General features: G+C 30.9%; 1 protein-coding gene across 4 annotated transcripts in view; it reads right to left on the bottom strand.

Moving 5' to 3' along the window:
- LOC149182522 (MADS-box transcription factor 56-like) overlaps positions 1 to 19,712 on the bottom strand; it is a 362,764-nt gene that overhangs the window by 139,599 nt on the left and 203,453 nt on the right. For 3 of the 4 annotated variants that reach the window (XM_089418581.1, XM_089418580.1, XM_089418582.1), the window contains exons 3-5: positions 6,570 to 6,632; positions 6,372 to 6,470; positions 6,200 to 6,241 (exon numbers count right to left, since the gene is read on the bottom strand). In XM_089418581.1, coding sequence (XP_089274707.1) covers positions 6,200 to 6,241; positions 6,372 to 6,470; positions 6,570 to 6,632 — 204 coding nt within the window. Of the gene's footprint in view, positions 1 to 3,838; positions 3,888 to 6,199; positions 6,242 to 6,371; positions 6,471 to 6,569; positions 6,633 to 19,712 lie in introns of those variants that run through there. The other variant, XM_089418583.1, reaches the window with a different exon arrangement.

The raw sequence follows: 19,712 nt of genomic DNA, 5'->3' as shown, positions 1-19,712 counted from the left end.
AATTGATTTGAAAAGGTGTTTCAGGTGCTTAGTGAACACTAGTTTTATGGCAAGCTGAGTAAATATTTTCATGAAAATATGATTCATCATTTGGTTGATACCATATTACATAAACAAGTAGTAGTAGACCTGGAGAAGCTCAAAGTAATTAGGGAGTGGAAAACTACAAAAAAAATTATAGAGGTTAGATCCTTCATGCGATTAGTAGTACCAAACGAGATTTATTAAATGGTTCTCGAAAACACATCCTATAGATTCTTTGAAAATGAAGGTGTAAAATTTTAGTGGTCTCATAAATGCGAATAGGGCTTTAAAAAATTAAAACTATGCTTAATGAGTATACCAATACTAAGGACATCTTATCAAAATGAAGATATCATTGTGTGCACTCATGCACACAAGGAGGGGCCTAAAGGAGTCCTCATGCAAGATGGTGATGTGATATGTTATGAATCAAGGAATTTAGAGGAGATTAGGTAGAATTATGCCACTTATTATTTGGATTTGGTCGCCATCATAGATTTATTGAAAATGTGGAGGCATTACGTCATAGGGAAAATATTTTAATTAAGAAAAAACCACAATGGTTTGAAGCACTTGTTTGGACAACTAACTTTAAATACCACAAAAATCATAGGGTTTGAATTGTTGGTTGATTATGACATTGAAATAAACATATAAACTATATTTATAATAAGGTGGTTGTTGTACTCAATGGAAATACGCATACAATGCATGCTACAACCATAAGGATATACAAATCTCATTTAGAAATCATGATTTTCATAGGATGACAATTCTAATTAACAATATAGGAAATGAGAGAGATACATTTTTTTTTTAAATAAATGTACATGAACCATGAGCTAAAATAGGCTGGAATAGTCATGTACAAAGGAAAAAATTATGTTCCAAATTCTCATGGGCAGGTAGGTGTGGTGTTGAATGAGATGCATAAGGTACCTTATACTAGACACGTAGAATACCAGAATTCAATTTCAACACTTAAGAAACAAATACTCTTAGGAAGGTATGAAAATGGAGGTGGATGATTATATTGATATGTGTTTCAGTAAAAAATAATTAAGTATGATCATAGACATCTAGTTGGATTGTTATAGCCAATGCCCATCCGTAAGTGGGAAAGGAAAAATTGTCTATGTTGACATTATTACAGATTTTCCCAAGACTATGAGACAACATGATTCCACCTTAATTGTTGAGGATAATCTCATTGAGGTTATCATTTTATTCCATCAAATTCAACACACAAAGAATTAAGTGTTTTTCAATTTTGTATGAAGGAAATTGCGAGCCTAGATGGTGCTCCCAAGACAATTATTTCATATAGGGATCCTAAGTTTACATGAAATTTTAGACAAGTTTACACAAGATTATTGGAACTAGCCTAAATTGTACTACAACATACCATCCAAACATAGATGGATAGATATTAAAAGTTAATCACGCGATTGACGATATCTTGGAAATGTTGTGATGGAAAATCAATCAAATTGGGAAGAATATTTACAATTGGTGGAGTTTGTATATAAAAAGGAGTACCAAGCATCTTTGAATATGATCCCATTTGAGGATTTCTATGACATAAAATGAAAATAACATGAGAGATGGGACAACCCAGTGGAAAAGGCCATTGTTAAACTAAACATTCTTAGAGAAACAAAAGAGAAATTACTAAAAATCAAGTAGAATTTAAAAGATGCACATGATAAACATAAGAAATATGAAAGAAAAAAAAAATATGGAATTCAATTCTCATGATCATGTCTTCTGAAGAGTGAATGAAAGTAAAAGTTCATTGAAATTCGGTGGTTGTGAAAAGTTGGGAGCTAAATTTTGTGGGCCATTTGACATCTTGGAGATGATTGGCCGTATTGCATATATGGTTCATTGATATAATACAGTCATATTCATAATGTGTTTATATTTCATTACTTATAAATTGTGTTTCTGATCATAATAATGTAATTTGAAGGGACATGATTTAAGTGGAGATTGAGAGAGACTTCTAGGTCTAGCTGGTGGTATTTTTGGACAAGAAGGTTAATGTGGTCCAAAATTGAGCCATCATCTTGTTAAATGTGAAATAGATACTTCCCAATTTTTCGGATGCCACATGGGAGAATGAAAATACTACAAGAGAAAATTACCCTTATGTTTTTGAGTAATTTTTTTGTATATATGTGTATATATGCATTAAGGAAAATGAATAATTTAGAGGGCGCAGAATGTAACATCCCTTACATGACCCTTATGTGTAATGTCCATATCATGTTTAGGATGGTGAGCAAAGGACTACTTTTGGGGTTGGTGTTTAAATCTAGATATGTGTTTGAGGTAAGTGTTCATGCATTTATATGTTTGATCTATCATGATTGAGCAAGAACTTGAACTACCCTGATTCATTGCCATATATAGATGATTCCATCATAGCCTCTGTTACTCATGGAAAAGGGGTTGACCACTTGGGGACTATGAAGAGGACTCTAGATTGTCTCTCCCATTAAGGGTTGAATAGGCCAAATTTAATTATTGCAAAGATTTGGCGTTGTATTATAACTCTTCAACTAGAGGAAAATCAGTTCCATTCTATTCAAATGCATTTTGTTTCATAGTAGAGTAGAGTAGCTAAAAGTAAAAAAAAAAAATTAGGAATAATAAGGAGCGTTTGTGTTCTATATAAAGCCACAGACCATGGGTCTTAGGTATCTCCATAGAGTGCATTCTTTTTTGTGTTTTCATAATTTCCATTCACATAGAAGAGAATGGTTTAGTCTAACCTTCCAACTAGGTTTTATGTTGAAAAGGTTTCTTAAATCATGTATTGGTTTTTATTGTGATTTGTGTGAGTTTTTGCTTCATTGTCCTATATTTTTTTCATTCTATCTATTACATACATAAGTAGAAAACCAATAATTAATAAATTGATAAATCTAGGGAGAAATTAGCCCTTATGGTATAGATTTTAGATTTTAATATATTTTTATTGACAAACTATGTAATGGAATATCCATGAAAAATTACATAGAATATTGGTATTGTAGTAGGATTCTATGAATATTTCTTAGTATTGGTAAATATTCCAACATATTCATCACAAGATCCACAATTTATTCCTTATGTACCTAGGGGGTATACAAAACCATCTACGAAAACAGGTGATGTTGTTGAAACCAAGAATGATGAATAAGGCTTCTGTGTAGGTGAAGCACTTGGAAAAAAAAGGCGAAAATAATGGGAAATCAAATGGTTGAAAGTAGAAGGAATACCAGTAAACATCTAAATAAGGCGATAAGCAATGGAAATAGGGGAATGATAAGAATATATTGGTGGGAACACACTAGTAAAAATATCCTAAAATTCATTGCAACTATTATAACATTGATAGTCATTGGAGAAGTGTTGTAAATTACATCCAAAACTTAACCCGAAGTACTAGATAAAGAAAAATCTCATACGGACACATTTGAGCAATCAGGTGGAAAACAAGTTAGATATGCATGAGAATATTATTTTCATAGTGGTGCATAAAGGAGAATATCTAAGTAATGTTTAGCAACAAAATCAGGAGAATATCACAAAAACCTTCCATATAAATATATAATCTTAAAAGGAAAATATTGATGTTTTTTCCAACTCAAGACGAAAGATGAATCTCATTGCAGTAGAGCTAGTCAATGAATTGAGACTAGAGGTTTGAGATAATCCTAACCAATATGAATTAGGGTGGTTAAATAAGGATGCATAAATCATGGTAAAAAATAATGTAAAATAAGATTTTCTATCAATTATGATTTTATTGATGATGTATAATTGAGCTGTGTTTGGAAGCCCCTACATGCACACACTGGATGTGATCTTCATGTCTACAACAAAAAAATACCACCTCATCAAGGATGGAAAATTATTCATCATTAACACGCAAGGGTAAGCATAAAATATATTTGTTAGGTGCCAACATATACAAGTAAACAAATACAATAATTATATTCATAATGTTTCATACTGAATTATATATATCATATACAATATGTGGTTTAAAAAGTTTGGGAAATTTATTGAGATGAAAATTTGAGAGATGAAATGTAGTGTAATTAGGTGTTTATGTAGGATGAGTTCACATACAATATATTTGAATAGACAATTTGTTTCATTAAATAAAAGTTACAAGAGGTTTCAAAATCCTGCGAAAAATATTACTTATTTTTATATTTACATGAAGTGAACCAAGAATGTAATTATTTTATAAAGTATATTGAAGACACCCACATACATATGCACACATTTCTAATAAATCTTTTGGGATGAAATGATGATGCATAAGGATAACATAGTATAGCTATAGGGGAATAAGTTTTTCAAAGTTTGGGACTAGGAGATGGTGAATTTGGTCAAGGAGCACCATCATATAGCCACACACAATAAGTTATGCTTCCCAAATATATGGTAATGTTTAGAATTAAGCAGGTTTCCTATTTTCTATGAAAACTTGAATAGGTCAAAAGAGATATCATCATAAACGAGGAGAAAAAGGATACAAATAAGATGAGTGGGAGGAAGAGCATGACATGGAAGTTGTTGAATAAATATAAGAATTTCTAGATAAAATACATATATGATAATAAATGTTAAGTACTAGACCTAATTGGTACACTCTAAACATGGGTCATATCAACATAACATAGATTTTATGTAAAGTAGAATATTAAATATTTTATAAGGGAAAGACTATGTAGAGGAATTAGTGTTAGGATAAGTACGTGCTTAGTTCTTATTACAATGAAATATTTATCAAACACCATTTGTCAATAATTAAGGTATGTGTGAGAGGTGCATGGAAACATATGATAATTTAGGAAGTAAACTCAAGCCAAAAACAAATGAGGGGATATAGGAATGTGTATAACATTTAAGTATAAGATTAGTATGATGTTGTGAGTAGTTTCAATGATAGTACACCAGAAATGCACATAATGGAGAAGGTTAACACCTTGACTATGAGTCATAATGTGTGAGAATCTATATGTGCGAGAATCATGAAAATGTGCCTAAATAATTGAAAAAAATATTAAAGGTTGATCATGAATATTTGAAAAAATAAGATAATGAAATATAGAATGTGCATATAAAGTTGAAAATTTGTAATAATGATTTTAGGTGAATGAAATTGAATAATAAAGCATAGAAAAATGTGTAAAAAAGAAATAATCTTAAAAAAAATAGTTGAGTCGCAAAAAAAGTGCCAAATGGTACTATAAATTAAAGTTCCAAAAATATAAACTATGTATTATATTAATTATTATACATTTCTTGAAATATATATATGGGTTAGAATAACTACCATATTTGAATAAAAAATTCATATAAGTCATTGTGTAGCAGTTCGCAAGAACTCACAATATGGTCAATTTAATGGTTTTACATATTTAATGACATCTATATACTTAACAAAGATCTTTGTCCAATATTTTAATATGCCTATTTAAGTGCATTTAAAAATATTAAAGCTACACTGCTTAACATAATAAATGATTATCCCACACAACATTAGTTGCCCATAAAAAAATATATGGTATAACATAATATAAATGATTACCCCAAGAATTGACATTTTATTTTTTAACGATACATTACATTACAAACATAAATACCACGGATTCATTGTTATCTAATAAAGCTTAGGGATTTTGAAAAGAATATAATTTGGTTTATTAATATGTTTGAAAACGTTTTGGTAAATCCCTTGTTTTATGGTTTTATGTATACATAATAGCTCTATTTACTTTGCAGAATAGTAAGTTGTTATCACGGATTCATTCTTGTCCAATCAAGCTTAAGAGATTTTGAAAATAATATAATTTGGTTTATTAATATGTTTAATTTTTTTATTTGGTTAAATTTCTTGTTTTATGGTTTTAATGACTCTATTTAATTTGTAATATAATAAATTAGTAAATTCATACTTATTCAAAAAAATATGAATATTTCATAAAATCTCTCTATTTCATATTTATATTGATAATTAATTATTTAATGACAATACTACCTAATTTATATTTATAACTAATTATTTAATGAAAATACTACCTAAATAAAAAAATATAGACAAATTTATATGAATAAAAAATAAGGACAAAATTGTACAAACATTAAAAAAAAAAAAGGAGGTCGAATGTACCTTTTTCAATAATGATTTGGAATATTGTGAATTTTTTTTCATCTGAAAAAAGTATAAAGATTATTAAAACTACTTTTTAATTTTTACAAATTTTATCTATAAAAATTATTAATTTTTACCAATTATATCTCTGCAAATAAAAGATTTGAAAATTATATTTATATTCATTTACCTTTGTGTTATAAATTATTTTTGCAGCCTTCCTTAATTTCTTTTCTACTTGTTGCAATTCCTTCCACGTTAGTGACTCCAAATTCTCACCGACCATATGCTTAATCATAGAAAGGTCGAAAAAAGTAGTTAATATAATTGAAAGTAATAATAAAATTAGAAAAATACTAAAAAACCAATACCTCGTATTCCATCTTACCTTTCTCGTTTTCTCCAATTTCTCTATCTTCTCCTGCAACATCTTGACTTGTAATTGATCAAACTGACAATTTGTATGGTCGTGAGTACAAGGGAAACAATTATTTAAAATATATAATTAAAAACTATTAAAAGATATGGGGTGCAACTTCATAGAGAAGGTAGAAAATTGTTCTTAGCATTATTAATTACGAGATATTTTAGGAAGGAAAAATTATAAAGTTTAATTTTAAAAAAAAATATTCGTTTAAAAACTATAATAAAGAAAAAAAAAATCTCTTTTATATAATTTACTTAATAGTAAAGATTATACTTTTGATTTTATATTAGCAAAAACTATCTAATAACAAAAACTTAATCAATTAAACGAACTCTTACGACTTACCTATTATTGTATTATATATTATATATATCATTTATCCATAATTTTTTAGCCTCTAATACATACTTTCACTAATTTACCTTCCCCTATTCATAGATTCGTATGGGTAAAAAAAATATTAGATTAGAAATGATTATTTTTAAACAAACATGATATTTACCACTAGTCAAAGTCGACAAAATTACTGTGGCATTGAATTTGTGATGGTTATGCTTTAGGTTCAATATAGTCTATCTAGAAACATAGAAATATTTATATTCAGTGGTTTTGTCTTTTTCTTTTCTTTTTAAATAATGATTTTTTATTTCTAATTCCAGGTCTTAATTAAATAAAAAATTAATGATCAATTATTAAGTATATTTATAAAATTAATGAAAATCTAAGAGTTGAGGGTTAGAGGTTAGTTTCAAATTAGGGATTGTGCATAATGTAAAGGAGTAAATAACAATATAAGGATCAACCAATATTGAATTTTCAATGATGTTCAAAGGGAACAATAGAAACATGGTTAGATCACCATTGTATTGGCATCTTGGGTGGCTTAATCAGGTAAGTGTAACACCTAATTCAAATTTAGCAGTTTACTGTGTTGGAGGGTTAGGAAATTATTTAGCTTATGAGTTTCAAATGGCAATTCCTTAAAGTTTCTTTAAGAGTGATAGTTAATTTATCTTAATGGGTATGTTTTCCATCATAGAAAGGATGGCTTTCATGGGCTAAGTCATGCCCTATAATAAAAATCAAAATTTAAATTATTAAGTTATCACATTAACTTGTAAGGATAATGTTCCATATCATGTAATAGAAAGCATGATTAATAGATTTGTTTTTTGTAACTTCAGAATTGGTGAGGCTACATCATCGTCATGTCCAAGAATAACATTCGAATAGGGTGGGGAATTGAATCGATGACTTAACATCTAGGAGTGCTTTAACAACACACTCGATCATCATCTATGTAAGACCCACTAGAGAAACATGATTATTAAAATTAACGCCATGGTTTATGGTAACTAATTATGGCCTTTAGGCTTTATAATTTTCTTTTAGGATCATTGGTCATATATAAATCTATATTATGTTTATTTCATGAATGAAACATGAAAATAATTTCAACCATTTGTGGTAGTAAGAAATTTACCAATGACGACAAATTATATATATTGGAGCCAAGATATTTTTGAGTTTAGAGTTAGGTATTCATGAAATAAAATTACCCTCTCCATAGCATGGTGAATGTGCAAGGTCATAGACCACAACATAATTCATGAACATATTTTTAGGAGAAAGTGTTGGCATTGTAGTGTTTCCATTTGGTGTCAACAACTTCCTAGTAGTGTTTAGCCTTGTAATCATCACTTCTATGCTATGTACAGGTCTAATGTATGGTATATCCTATGTTTGGAATGATTTCTCAAAGTTGCATTTCCATCCCCTGAGGTTGAGCTGCAAATAGATATGTGAAGGCTTATGAGATTGATATGGCAATTTCTTGATAGGTGCATAGCAATATTGAACATGTTTGGAGGTTTTATCATGTTCATTAAAGACTTGAGATGGGTTTGCAGAGGTCCTACAAGCTTAAGGGGTGAGTGAAGACTTGAATAAATAGGTTTTGGAGGTTTGGATATGAACAAATTGAAGAAAAGGATGCTTGGCAAGGGTAATGCATGTTACCCAAAGGAAACATGTGTTAGCAACTCAGATTTTGTATGCAGAACCTTCGCTATAATGCCTTTCACAAAGGGAGTACTTGTGTTACTATCTATGGGTGACAGTTTCTAGATTCCATGTATTGTCGAGTCATTTACAAGGGCTTTTTATTTCCTATTTGCTACTGGTAAATGGTATGTTAGTTCAGGAACGTGGTTAAACATGAAAAGTTAACAATAAGCATTATATATGGAGAATACCTTTAGGAGACCATGTTGGATGGATTCAAAGAATGAGCCATTGGGAGGGATTAGAGAAAAATGTAGTGTGGTTGTAGGAGCATAATGTATATCTAAAGCTAATTTGAGTTTGTTGTGGAGGTCCCAGATAGTATTGTATGCAAGTAATACTGATCAGACTTGAGGATAACTTGTAGAGGATTTTGGGATCAATAAGGAGGACTTTCTATGGAGTTTTGTTCTTGTTGATTTATTATGATTGTTCTGCAAATATATTTACTTTGATTATTGGGGTCTTATTTTGAAATATTATGAAAAGTAGCCCTAGAGAGTTTTAGTGGTAGTGCCTCCTTGTTGGTGGTGGCCAGCTCAATTATTTTAGGGATGGTGGCTCCTTACTCATGGTGGTCAGCTAAATATCTTTAGGGGAAGTGACTCCCTGCTTCTAGTGGATAACTAAATTTTTTCAGGGGTGTTGGCTCCTTTTTGGTGGTGGCGAACTAAATTTCTTCAGGGGTAGTGGCTCCTTGCTAATGGTTGTCAATTAAATTGTTTCAGGGGTAGTGGCTCCTTGCCAGTGGCAAGAAACTAAATTGTTATACGGGTGGTGGCTCCTTGTTGGTAGTAGTTAGCTAAAATTTGTTTAAGACTTTTTATTAATAGAATATTTAGAGCAACACAACAACAACAGAGAAGTTTTTTTCCCGTTGAGGGTTTCCACCAGAAATACAAATGTCTATTTTTGCATGTTTGTTTCAATATTCTCATGGATTTCATGTGTTCTGTTTATGCTTATTTTATATTTAGATATATTGATGTTATTTACGTATATTCTTATTTCTTAAACCAACAAAAAGAAGGAAAAATTATATTAGGATTATCACTACTGATTTACCCCCATCCCCCAAGTAGTGACCTACATTTCTAACAAGTGGTATCAGAGTCATTGCCTTTGTTCCAACTTAATTACTCAATGGTGGAACTAGGAAAATAATGGGTTATCAAGATGCTCCATGACTCATTGCAACAAATTTTCGAGCATGAAGAGAGAAGGTGAAATTAGAAATATATGCTCGAGGTTCTGAAGTTTCGAAAATGATGATAAATTGTTTTGATTGTAAACCATTTTCACAACAATCTAAACAATCAGAAGTAGAATCCAAATATGTAATGTATGATAATCTTCATGATCAAGATGTTGAGAAAATCATGGCTCTCAATACTGCGAGAGAAATTTTAGATAGCTTGCATGCACTTCATGGAATAGAAATCTAAAGAAATGGTGAAGAAAATGAGAAACTGTTAAAGATCAAACCTAAACTAGTGTGACTTTGGTAGAAATAGAGAAGCTCTTAGTAGAAAATAGATAATTGAAAAGGCTTATTGAAAATTTTGATGAGAAGGAATGTCGCTTCAAAGAAGAAATCATTAGACTAAATATTTGGCTAGAAGAAGGAAGGCAAGATGAAGAGGGAATGAGGAAGAAATATAGAGTAAAGGAGGATCAGTGTGAGAAATTAGAAAGTGGCTTCATTAAGGAATGATTTAAAGAAAAAACCACTTACTTCAACTATATCCAAAATTCCACACTTGGCAAGTCATATTGCAGCCTACATAAAGGAGAAACCAACTTGGTTGTGGCTACAAGAAAAGCATGTGATAATGGTAGGAAACTTTCCAAGAAATAAATCCATCAACAAAGCTAGCAGTCAAAAAAGGATCTGAAGGAGGAAAATCCAAAGGTCTTGCTAAGAAAAGCACCTAGAATATCCTTCTCACCCTTGGGAGATGAGAGCTGCTTCAACTGTCAGAAGCTTGGAGATATTGCAGTAAATTGTAGAAGCATGTAAAGAAGAAGAAGTTGGATACAAGGACATATCAAGTAAACAACCAACGAGGACTTCCCCCTTCATGAATTTCAACAACAATCATGTATAACATTCATTTTTACAGTTATTGCTACTCATGCAATGATTTTGGGAATAAGGCTATTGAATGCAAGTCTTATGCAAAGTGGAATAGAAATAAGATAAAGGAGATGTGAGTCGTTTACTCGATTCCTTGGTCACATCAGGTGCTATGTGTGTGTCAATATTTTCCATATGGCCAAATATTGCAAGATACTGAGGTTCTTGAGGCCATCTACTCAAAGAGTAAATATCATACAAAACAGTCCAAACGAGAAGACAATAAGAGATCTACATGTTAGAAATCAACCCTCAAAGTTTGGAGGAAGAATAAGTAGCAAGAGTCTGCAAGGAGACATTGAGGCTATAATGTCCCCTAATAATAGTAATAATATAAGTAATAAATAATATAATATAATATTAAAATATAAGCAAATAAATAATAAACAATAAACAAAAGATAATAGTAGTAATAGATAATAAATAATAAAGAAATATAATAATAACAAATAAATAAAATAGTAAAGTTCTAAATAAGTATATATAAAACTAAAATATAAAATAGTAAGTAAAGTTAACAAAAAAGGTTAAAAAAATAAGAAAGAGTTAACCAAAAAACTATAAAAATATTAAAAATAAGTAAAGTTATTAAAAAGTAAAAATAAATAAAATAAGAAAGAATAAATTAAGAGAAAATTTAACTTAAGTAAATCTTAAAATAAAAAAATAAAAGCTGCATGTTAACACATGGAATGTGTGCATGTGGTTCCCCTTCCAATGTTTGCTCTATTTAATAGACGGTGAGGAAGATGAGAGATCATTTTATGATTCCATCATCCATTCTCTTGGGAGAAAAGTGTTGTGACACAAAGGATTCCCTAGCAGTAGTACATTGATTGAGAGCTGAGGGGTGGCCAATTGTAGCAAGATTTTGTGCAATTAAGCATACGGTCGGGTTGAGAGTCGTCCCCAAAACTTTGTTGCGGTTGGCAAGATTCAAATACCGTTCAACTCCGAAATCACATGTAAGGAATATCATCACCACAGGTAAGTTGTCTATGCTCATATTTCTGAAATTCAATGTTAAATTGTTGATAAATTGTGTGTTCATTATATATTGGATAATTAATCTAATTAGTTGCATGTTTTAATTTCTGGGTTGTTACATATGGTATCAGAGCATCTTTCCACTCTGTGTGACCTCTAGGTAAAAGTTCAAGAAACAATACTTAATTAGATTTATCCATAATTTTATTTATAGTGAATTTAAGACTAATCCAATCTCAAATTTTAACAAAATAGATAGATATATATATATATATATATATATATATAAATTTTGAATATTTTTATTGAAAATTTTAATGTAAAGTTAAATTAACGTAAAATAAAAATAAGATATATATATAGATAGATAAGCACTCATGATAGGGCAGCACACAAGTCAAAGATCCGAGGCCCATCACTCAATGAGGCTTTGCTTTTTAGTGGTAAAGAAGAGAAGAAAAGAGTGTATTACAAATTGGGTCCTGCTCTCACGTCATCATTAATACGCTCAGGACATCAAACTATTATAATGTTTTGTAAACCAAAGCCCAACACAACTAATCACAACATGTTACCGCCGACCTCTCGCCTCTCGCCTTACCCTCGCTTGCTTCGGAAACATGTTTCCAATGCAATAATGAAAAGTAAAGTTTTAAAAGTTAAATTTATACACACTTATATGACCGAAAATTAGTAATTATAATGTGCCAAATAGACCGAAAATTAATGCATTTCAGTAACCTAAGTTATCCTTTTGTCCGCGAAGCTTAAGTAGTTTTAAAATATTATAATTTTAAAAATATTGGCCTGAAAAATCACGTTATGATCAAGATGCACGATGAGGCATCCTTCTTTATAATTTCGAGACTGAAAATTAATGCATTTCAGCAACCTAAGTTATCATTTTGTCCGCGTAGCGGAATAGTTTTAGAATATTATAAGTTTTAAAATATTGGCCTGAAAAATCACTTTACGATCAACCTGCACGATGAGGCATCCTTCTTGATCACTTCGTTATATAGTTGGAAATAACTTGTAAAAACAGAGAAGGAAAAAGGAAAAAAAATGGCATGAGTTTAATTGAAATGAAGATTTTTATATTTCCGATAATTAACTTTTTTATTTAAATATAAATATAGTTATTATATTTCTATATTTCCATTGATCTAACAAAAGAGGTCATTTTATAATAAGTAGGAAAGTCAAAGTACATGAGCAAACATAATAAATAAATCCAACCCGATGACATTTTCCCTTTAAAAAATATCCGCAAGAAAGAGAGGTTATACTAGTTTAAGAACTATAAAATAAAAGTATCCCAAAAAGAGAGAGATTATACTAATTTTAGAACTATAAAATAAACAGCAGTGGTTATTCATTGATGGTGAAGAGTTCGGTTGGTGAAACAAATTTTAAGTTGGAATTACTATCTTACAAATAGTTATTTTTATGAGGTGGATTCATAATTTATATGAATTTTAAGTCATATTAACTAATTTAAAATTTCATAGGATGCATGCATATATTATTATAATTAGAATACTTTATATGTTTGTTATTTTAAATTTAAATTTATATATGTGATTTATATGTCAAAAATATATAAAGAAATGAAATTTATGATTTATAATATATATGTATATGTATGTGGTTTATGTATTAGGAAAATTGATGAGTAATATTTTCATGTCCGTGATATGAATGTATATAAAAAAATACTATATGGGAAAATTATAAAAATTTAAATGATATAGTTTAATATATATTAATTTGATAATATTATATTTAAATATTTGGTGATTATTGAATTGGATAGGTGGTTGATGTTAGGGCATGCCTATTGTAAAGCGTAGCAATATAATGATATGTCCAAAACAAAACAAAAGAAGAAGAAAAAAATGGCACCCTTTTATATGCTCCCTATAGCAAGATGATTTTCATAAATGTGATAATGAAATTATGGTAGTAGACATGTACTAATGAATCCATGAAGAAATCGACATGCATATCATTTTCTTAATAATGTAAAACTAAAAGCTTGACATGAACATGAAAAACTAGTTTTGATCATATGGGAATTAAAGAGACAATAGCTATTTGGCGAATATGTGAGGAAATAAGGGTGCAATTTCATGGAAGTAATGAGTATAAACCTAATATAGCGAGAAATTGGCTTTGGGAGAATAGTAAGCCTATTATTACAGTAATATGGTGGAAAAAGTTATATAAATAGACAACAATCTTAAGAAAGAAAGGAAGGTTTCTATGTTTGATTTCCAACATTAGCAGCATGGAGGAAGGAAAGAGGAGGAATTTGCACATTTTCTAATGAGAATAATGAATGGTATCCTTGTAACCACAGCCAACTCAGAAGGAGGAGGATAAATTAAACTCATAGTCACAATATAATCTTGGAAAATAAAGATGGGGAAGAAGCAGGGGCAACTTATAATTTGCCTACAAGGGGGGTGATATCACCATTTGATGCACTTTATATAATGTGTTGGTGTTCATAAATCAAGAACACACTTGACTTATGTTATGGGCATGCACTATGAAGTTCATGGGAAGAGCAAGGAGGAATTTACAAAAAAAAGAATGACAATGAATGTTAACCCCCATAACAATGACCAACTTAGACTAATGAGGTAAAAAAATATATATAGTTATTGATAGATACTTAAGGTGACTGAGTGAAAGTGTCACAACAAGGGTAAGAAATCAATAAGAATGGGTAGCCCTTTTTAGAACATAATGGAAGTTTTTGAAGTCATAACTTGGTAATCTAAACGTATTCTTCAAAGAAAAAAAAACTTGGTAGCAAATGGTTGTGGAATCATATAATTATTTCTATATAAGAACATGATGAGAATCACTATAAGTTTGATTTAAGGATGATGCATATAAGGAAGGAACATCGACAATCAACTAATGAAATTGAATTTACAAGGGCCTTGAAATGTATGACAACATTGGATTAAAGAAGTAAATCCACAATAAAATTGATCGGTTGGAGGAAGATAAATTATGTGAGTAGAGGAGCAATAACAACATTTCCAAGTGTAACAATTTTATGCATTTAAGATAGGAGGAAAAGAAACCATAATGATATTTCCACCTTTGAAGCTAGTAGACATGGAGCATTAGGAAATTAAGACTATTGGAGAAAATAAAAATATATCTATGAATATTCGGTATGAGGAAGTGAAGGAGTGATTCTATCAAGAAGAAAGTTATCTTAAGGATACAGATGAGTGGATTTATGAACATGATTGCTAACGATCAAAGTGATGAGCTATATAATTTAGAAGTATTGAGGTATGAAGTTGTGAGCACTTTTATTTGGTAACAAATGATAAGTGATAAAATAGGAAAATGTTTCAAGGATAACGATTGCTTAACTTTTGGAAAACGAAATACGGTATGTAGACTAATGAGAAAACACTGAGCATGAAGCTCAGGAAGAAATATAGTTGGAAATCCTATAATCAGGCTTGAGAAGGATTACACATAAATTGACAAAAGAAGTGACAATCAACTAATAAAGGGTGTACCTGAATAGATGTCACTCCAAGTGGAATGTGATCTATTTATTACTTAATATAAAATAACTTATTAGTGTAACATTAGTATTGGAAGAAGTTATTTCCAAACACAACAGGCATACCAAATCTTTCATGGATGATAATGGTGGTAGTGGTTCCAATCATTTCAAATTCTAAACTAAAGATTTAGAAAATTCTAAACTAAAGATTTAACAAGTGATAATTAAAGTGGAAGAATCCCTAGTCCAACTTGAAGATGAGTGAATCTACAATAAAAGAGATCAAGAGGGAACTTGATGAGATAAGAAAATCTTTTAGGATGAACAATGACAATTATGTGAGTGATGGATAGATCACCAGGGGACAACAAACCCTCGGGTAGGTGGATTAAGCATGACATAAGACTTAAATAAGGATGACCAAGGGTATGTGTGCTATTTGGATAAGAAAACTATGTATAGTGTTCATGGAATTTTAACTTGATTTAAATGATTGTACAAACAGTAATATCTTAACAACGAATTTCACTAAAATTTATTTGGAGAAGGAAGAATATATGACGAGAGATTAAGGCTCAAGATTATGAGGCTCATTTGAAATTTAACGATGTACTTATATGAGTATACCTATGGTGTAAATGGTTAACTTACTAATAGAAAGAACAAGAAATGATTATTGAAAAGTGATTGGTATCTTGATGAAAACATGACACTAATAGTAATGATGAGATAACATAGACCCTAGATGGATGTTGAATAATCTTGGTTCATAGTTGGTATTCAATGTTTATACAAGTAAATGAAACTTGTTTTTCTGATGCATCATGATAAGAATGTTTATAGTTTATTATTATATATTTGATAAGTATTGAGATGATTCTCAAATTGATGATGTTTCATGATATGATGGTATGAGGATAATGATGCACATGTGGTTCTTATTCATTTAGTTTGATATGATAATGGTGTTGTATGTTCATGATGGATATGATATGCATAGGGATTATGTTGTTACAATAAAATGTATATTGACATGTGGTTCATTTATTATGTGATGTCATGATATATCTTTGATATATACCTGTTGATGTTATAACTTATGATGGTATTTCATAAGGTGAAGCATGTGGTAATTGCATGCATATTTTATGACATACAAGAGTATGCAGTTTTTTTACTATTTAGAATGTGGTGATTAACAATGGTGTTATGTCATCATGATAACATGCAAGAGTTGGCATGTCGATTATTTTCTATGATACTATGATTATAACTAATGCAGTGGTTTCATATTGAGATGTGGTGACTGATAGGAACTCCACAAATGGTTCGAGAGGGCCGGTTTATTTAATGATCTCATGGGAGCCCATACTTGGGAGGGAGAACATGTAACAACATATGGGCTGGGGACATACTCAATCAACACTACATATGCCAGTGGTTCCTTTGTCTTGTATAGCTCTTCATGGATAGCTATTGATGTGTTATGGGACCATCTTGAGGAGGCCAAGTGCCTGATAGTGTAGGCTAGCTACATGTTATTAGATTGAGATGTCGAAGTCTAGTGGGGGTGTAAGGACTTCGATGCCTGGGGTTTTGCGCCTTAGTAGTTGTGGAGGGAGTGGGCCAACCTTGTGACATGCCCAAAGTCATTGAATATTGTACCGGATGCTTGCCTTGGGGCAGATGAGGTCTAAGTCGAGCGCGAGCCTTGGGGCCAGCCTTGGACTAGTATACAGACCGAGGAGGCTTATGTCTGGTTTCAAAAGGGGGAAAAGGACAGAGATTCCTTGAGATTTCCTGGGTGTTGTGAAAACTTTCGATACCTGCTGGTTATACTAGTTCAGTGAAGGGTGTAGGGCAAACATTAAGTAATAAATAACTAACTAAATAAAATGTTAAATGATTCAATTTAACTTCGGGACAAAGTTCCTTAAAGAGGGGGAGTATGTAATGTCCCCTAATAATAATAATAATAATATAAGTAATAAATAATATAATATAATATTAAAATATAAGCAAATAAATAATAAACAATAAAGAAAAGATAATAATATTAAATAGATAATAAATAATAAAGAAATATAATAATAACAAATAAATAAAATAGTAAAGTTCTAAATAAGTATATATAAAAGTAAAATATAAAATAGTAAGTAAAGTTAACAAAAAGGTAAAATAAAATAAGAAAGAGTTAACTAAAAGAACTATAAAAATAGTAAAAATAAGTAAAGTTATCAAAAAGTAAAAATGAATAAAATAAGAAAGAATAAATTAAGAGAAAATTTAACTTAAGAAAATCTTAAAATAAAAATATTAAAAGTTGCATGTTGACACATGGAATGTGTGCATGCGGTTCCTCTTCCAATGTTTTCTCTATTTAATAGATGGTGAGGAAGAAAAGAGATCATTCCATGATTCCATCATCCATTCCCTTGGGAGAAAAGTGTTGTAAGACAAAGGATTCCCTGGCAATAGTATGTTGATTGAGGGCTCGGGGATGGTCAGTTGTAGAAAGATTTTGTGTAATTGAGCCTATGGTTGCGTGGAGAGTCGTCTCCAAAACTGTGTCGCAATTAGCAGGATTCAAATAGTGTTCAACTCCGAAATCACAAGTAAGGAATATCATCGCCACAGGTAAGTTGTCTATGCTCATATTTCTGAAATTCAATGTTAAATAGTTGATAAATTGTGTGTTGACTATATATCGCGTAATTTCTTTTTGTAAGCTAGAGTACGACCTTTGATTTTCTATTTAACCAGGTCAAAATAAGTACAAACATTTTGTTATAAAACCAGCTCAAGAAAAGATAGAAAAGATAGATCAACACCTTAGAATTCAACCTCTTTGAGGGGGTAACCTCCTTTACATTACATAAATGAACAATTCTTGGGTGATTCAAATGACAAAACCTCATTTCTATATGTAGGAGTCTAAGGATTCACAATATAACCCAGTTGACCTAGCAATAATAATATAAAACCACAAAAATAACAATAGAGGGATTCTATGGGGCACAGTGATAACAATATGGGGATAATAGGGGCACAACAATATTAATAAGGGATACAACTACAATATTAATGGAGTAATCACTAGTATTATAGGGACCCAACATGCCCCTCTCCTTCAAATAAGTGTTGTCCTCAACGCTTGAGTAGTTTTGGATGCTTCTGTATAAAATCCTCATCCTCCCATGTGGAATCTTCAGTAGATAAGTTCTTCCACTTGATAAGATACTTCGAAATTGGTCGATTTCGTAGCTGTCGAGTTCCAGTTTCTGTGACTTCTTTCGGTTACAATATAATTTTTCCTTCCTCGTCAAGTTCTGGCAATATTGTTTGAACTGGGAGCTTGTTGCCTATAACCTTCTTTAAACATGAAACATGGAAAACTAGGTGCAATCAAGAAGCTGTAGGAAGCTCCAATTTGTATGCCATAGTACCAATCATTTGCAACACCTTGTACGGACCATAATACTTTGGTGATAATTTATTATCCTTCTTAGTGTGCTTAAGGGACATTTGCTTATATGGTTGTAGCCGTAGGAATACCCAATCACCTACATCAAAACTTCTTTTGCTGCGATGTTGATCTGCCTATTGTTTCATTCTATTCTGTGCGAACACGAATTTATCCTTTCAGAGTTGGAGGACTTGTTGTTGATGTTCGATGTGATGTTCCACTACTTGAACCTTAGAATTTTCTCTTAAATATGATGTGATGGATGGTGGTTGATATCCATAAAGTTCCAGAAATGGGGTCATTTTTGTTGTTGTATGGAAGGAAGTGTTATACCACCATTCAGCCAGAGGCAACCATTTGACCCATTGTGTCTGTCTATTAGATAGAAAGCAAAGAAGATATTCTTCCAAACATTTGTTTACTATCTCTGTCACTTACAATAATCTTTCGGTCTCCATGTAGCTTTTGAATTGTTTCCATAAATGCAGTAGAAACTATACTAGCTCTAAATGGATGTGATAATGGACAAAAGTGTGCATACTTGGTAAGTCTGTCAACTACCACCATGATGACACTCTTTCCCTCAGACTTGGGTAAACTTGTGATAAAATCCATTGAAACCTCCTCCCAACGTTGGCTTGGAATGGATAAAGGTTGTAATAGACCGAATGTCTTAATTGTTTCAACTTTATTTTGTTGGCAAACCAAAAATTCCGCCACAAATTTTTGAATATCCGATTTAAGGCCATCCCAAAAAATTTCCTTCTTAACCCTATGGTAAGTTTTTAAAAATCCTGAGTGCCCTCCTATGGGAGAAGTGTGCAATTCCATAAGAATCTTTTGTTTTAGTTGGGAATTCTTACAGAGGTATAAGCGATCTTTGTACCATCAAGAATTATTTTGCCA

Source organism: Pinus tabuliformis, chromosome 3_2 (genome assembly GCF_031772625.1).
Source record: "Pinus tabuliformis cultivar Carrire ecotype Pingquan chromosome 3_2, CPIR1, whole genome shotgun sequence".
NCBI classification, from domain to species: domain Eukaryota; kingdom Viridiplantae; phylum Streptophyta; class Pinopsida; order Pinales; family Pinaceae; genus Pinus; species Pinus tabuliformis.
Note: the sequence above shows the minus strand (reverse complement) of the source record. Positions and strands in the feature narration are given on the sequence as shown.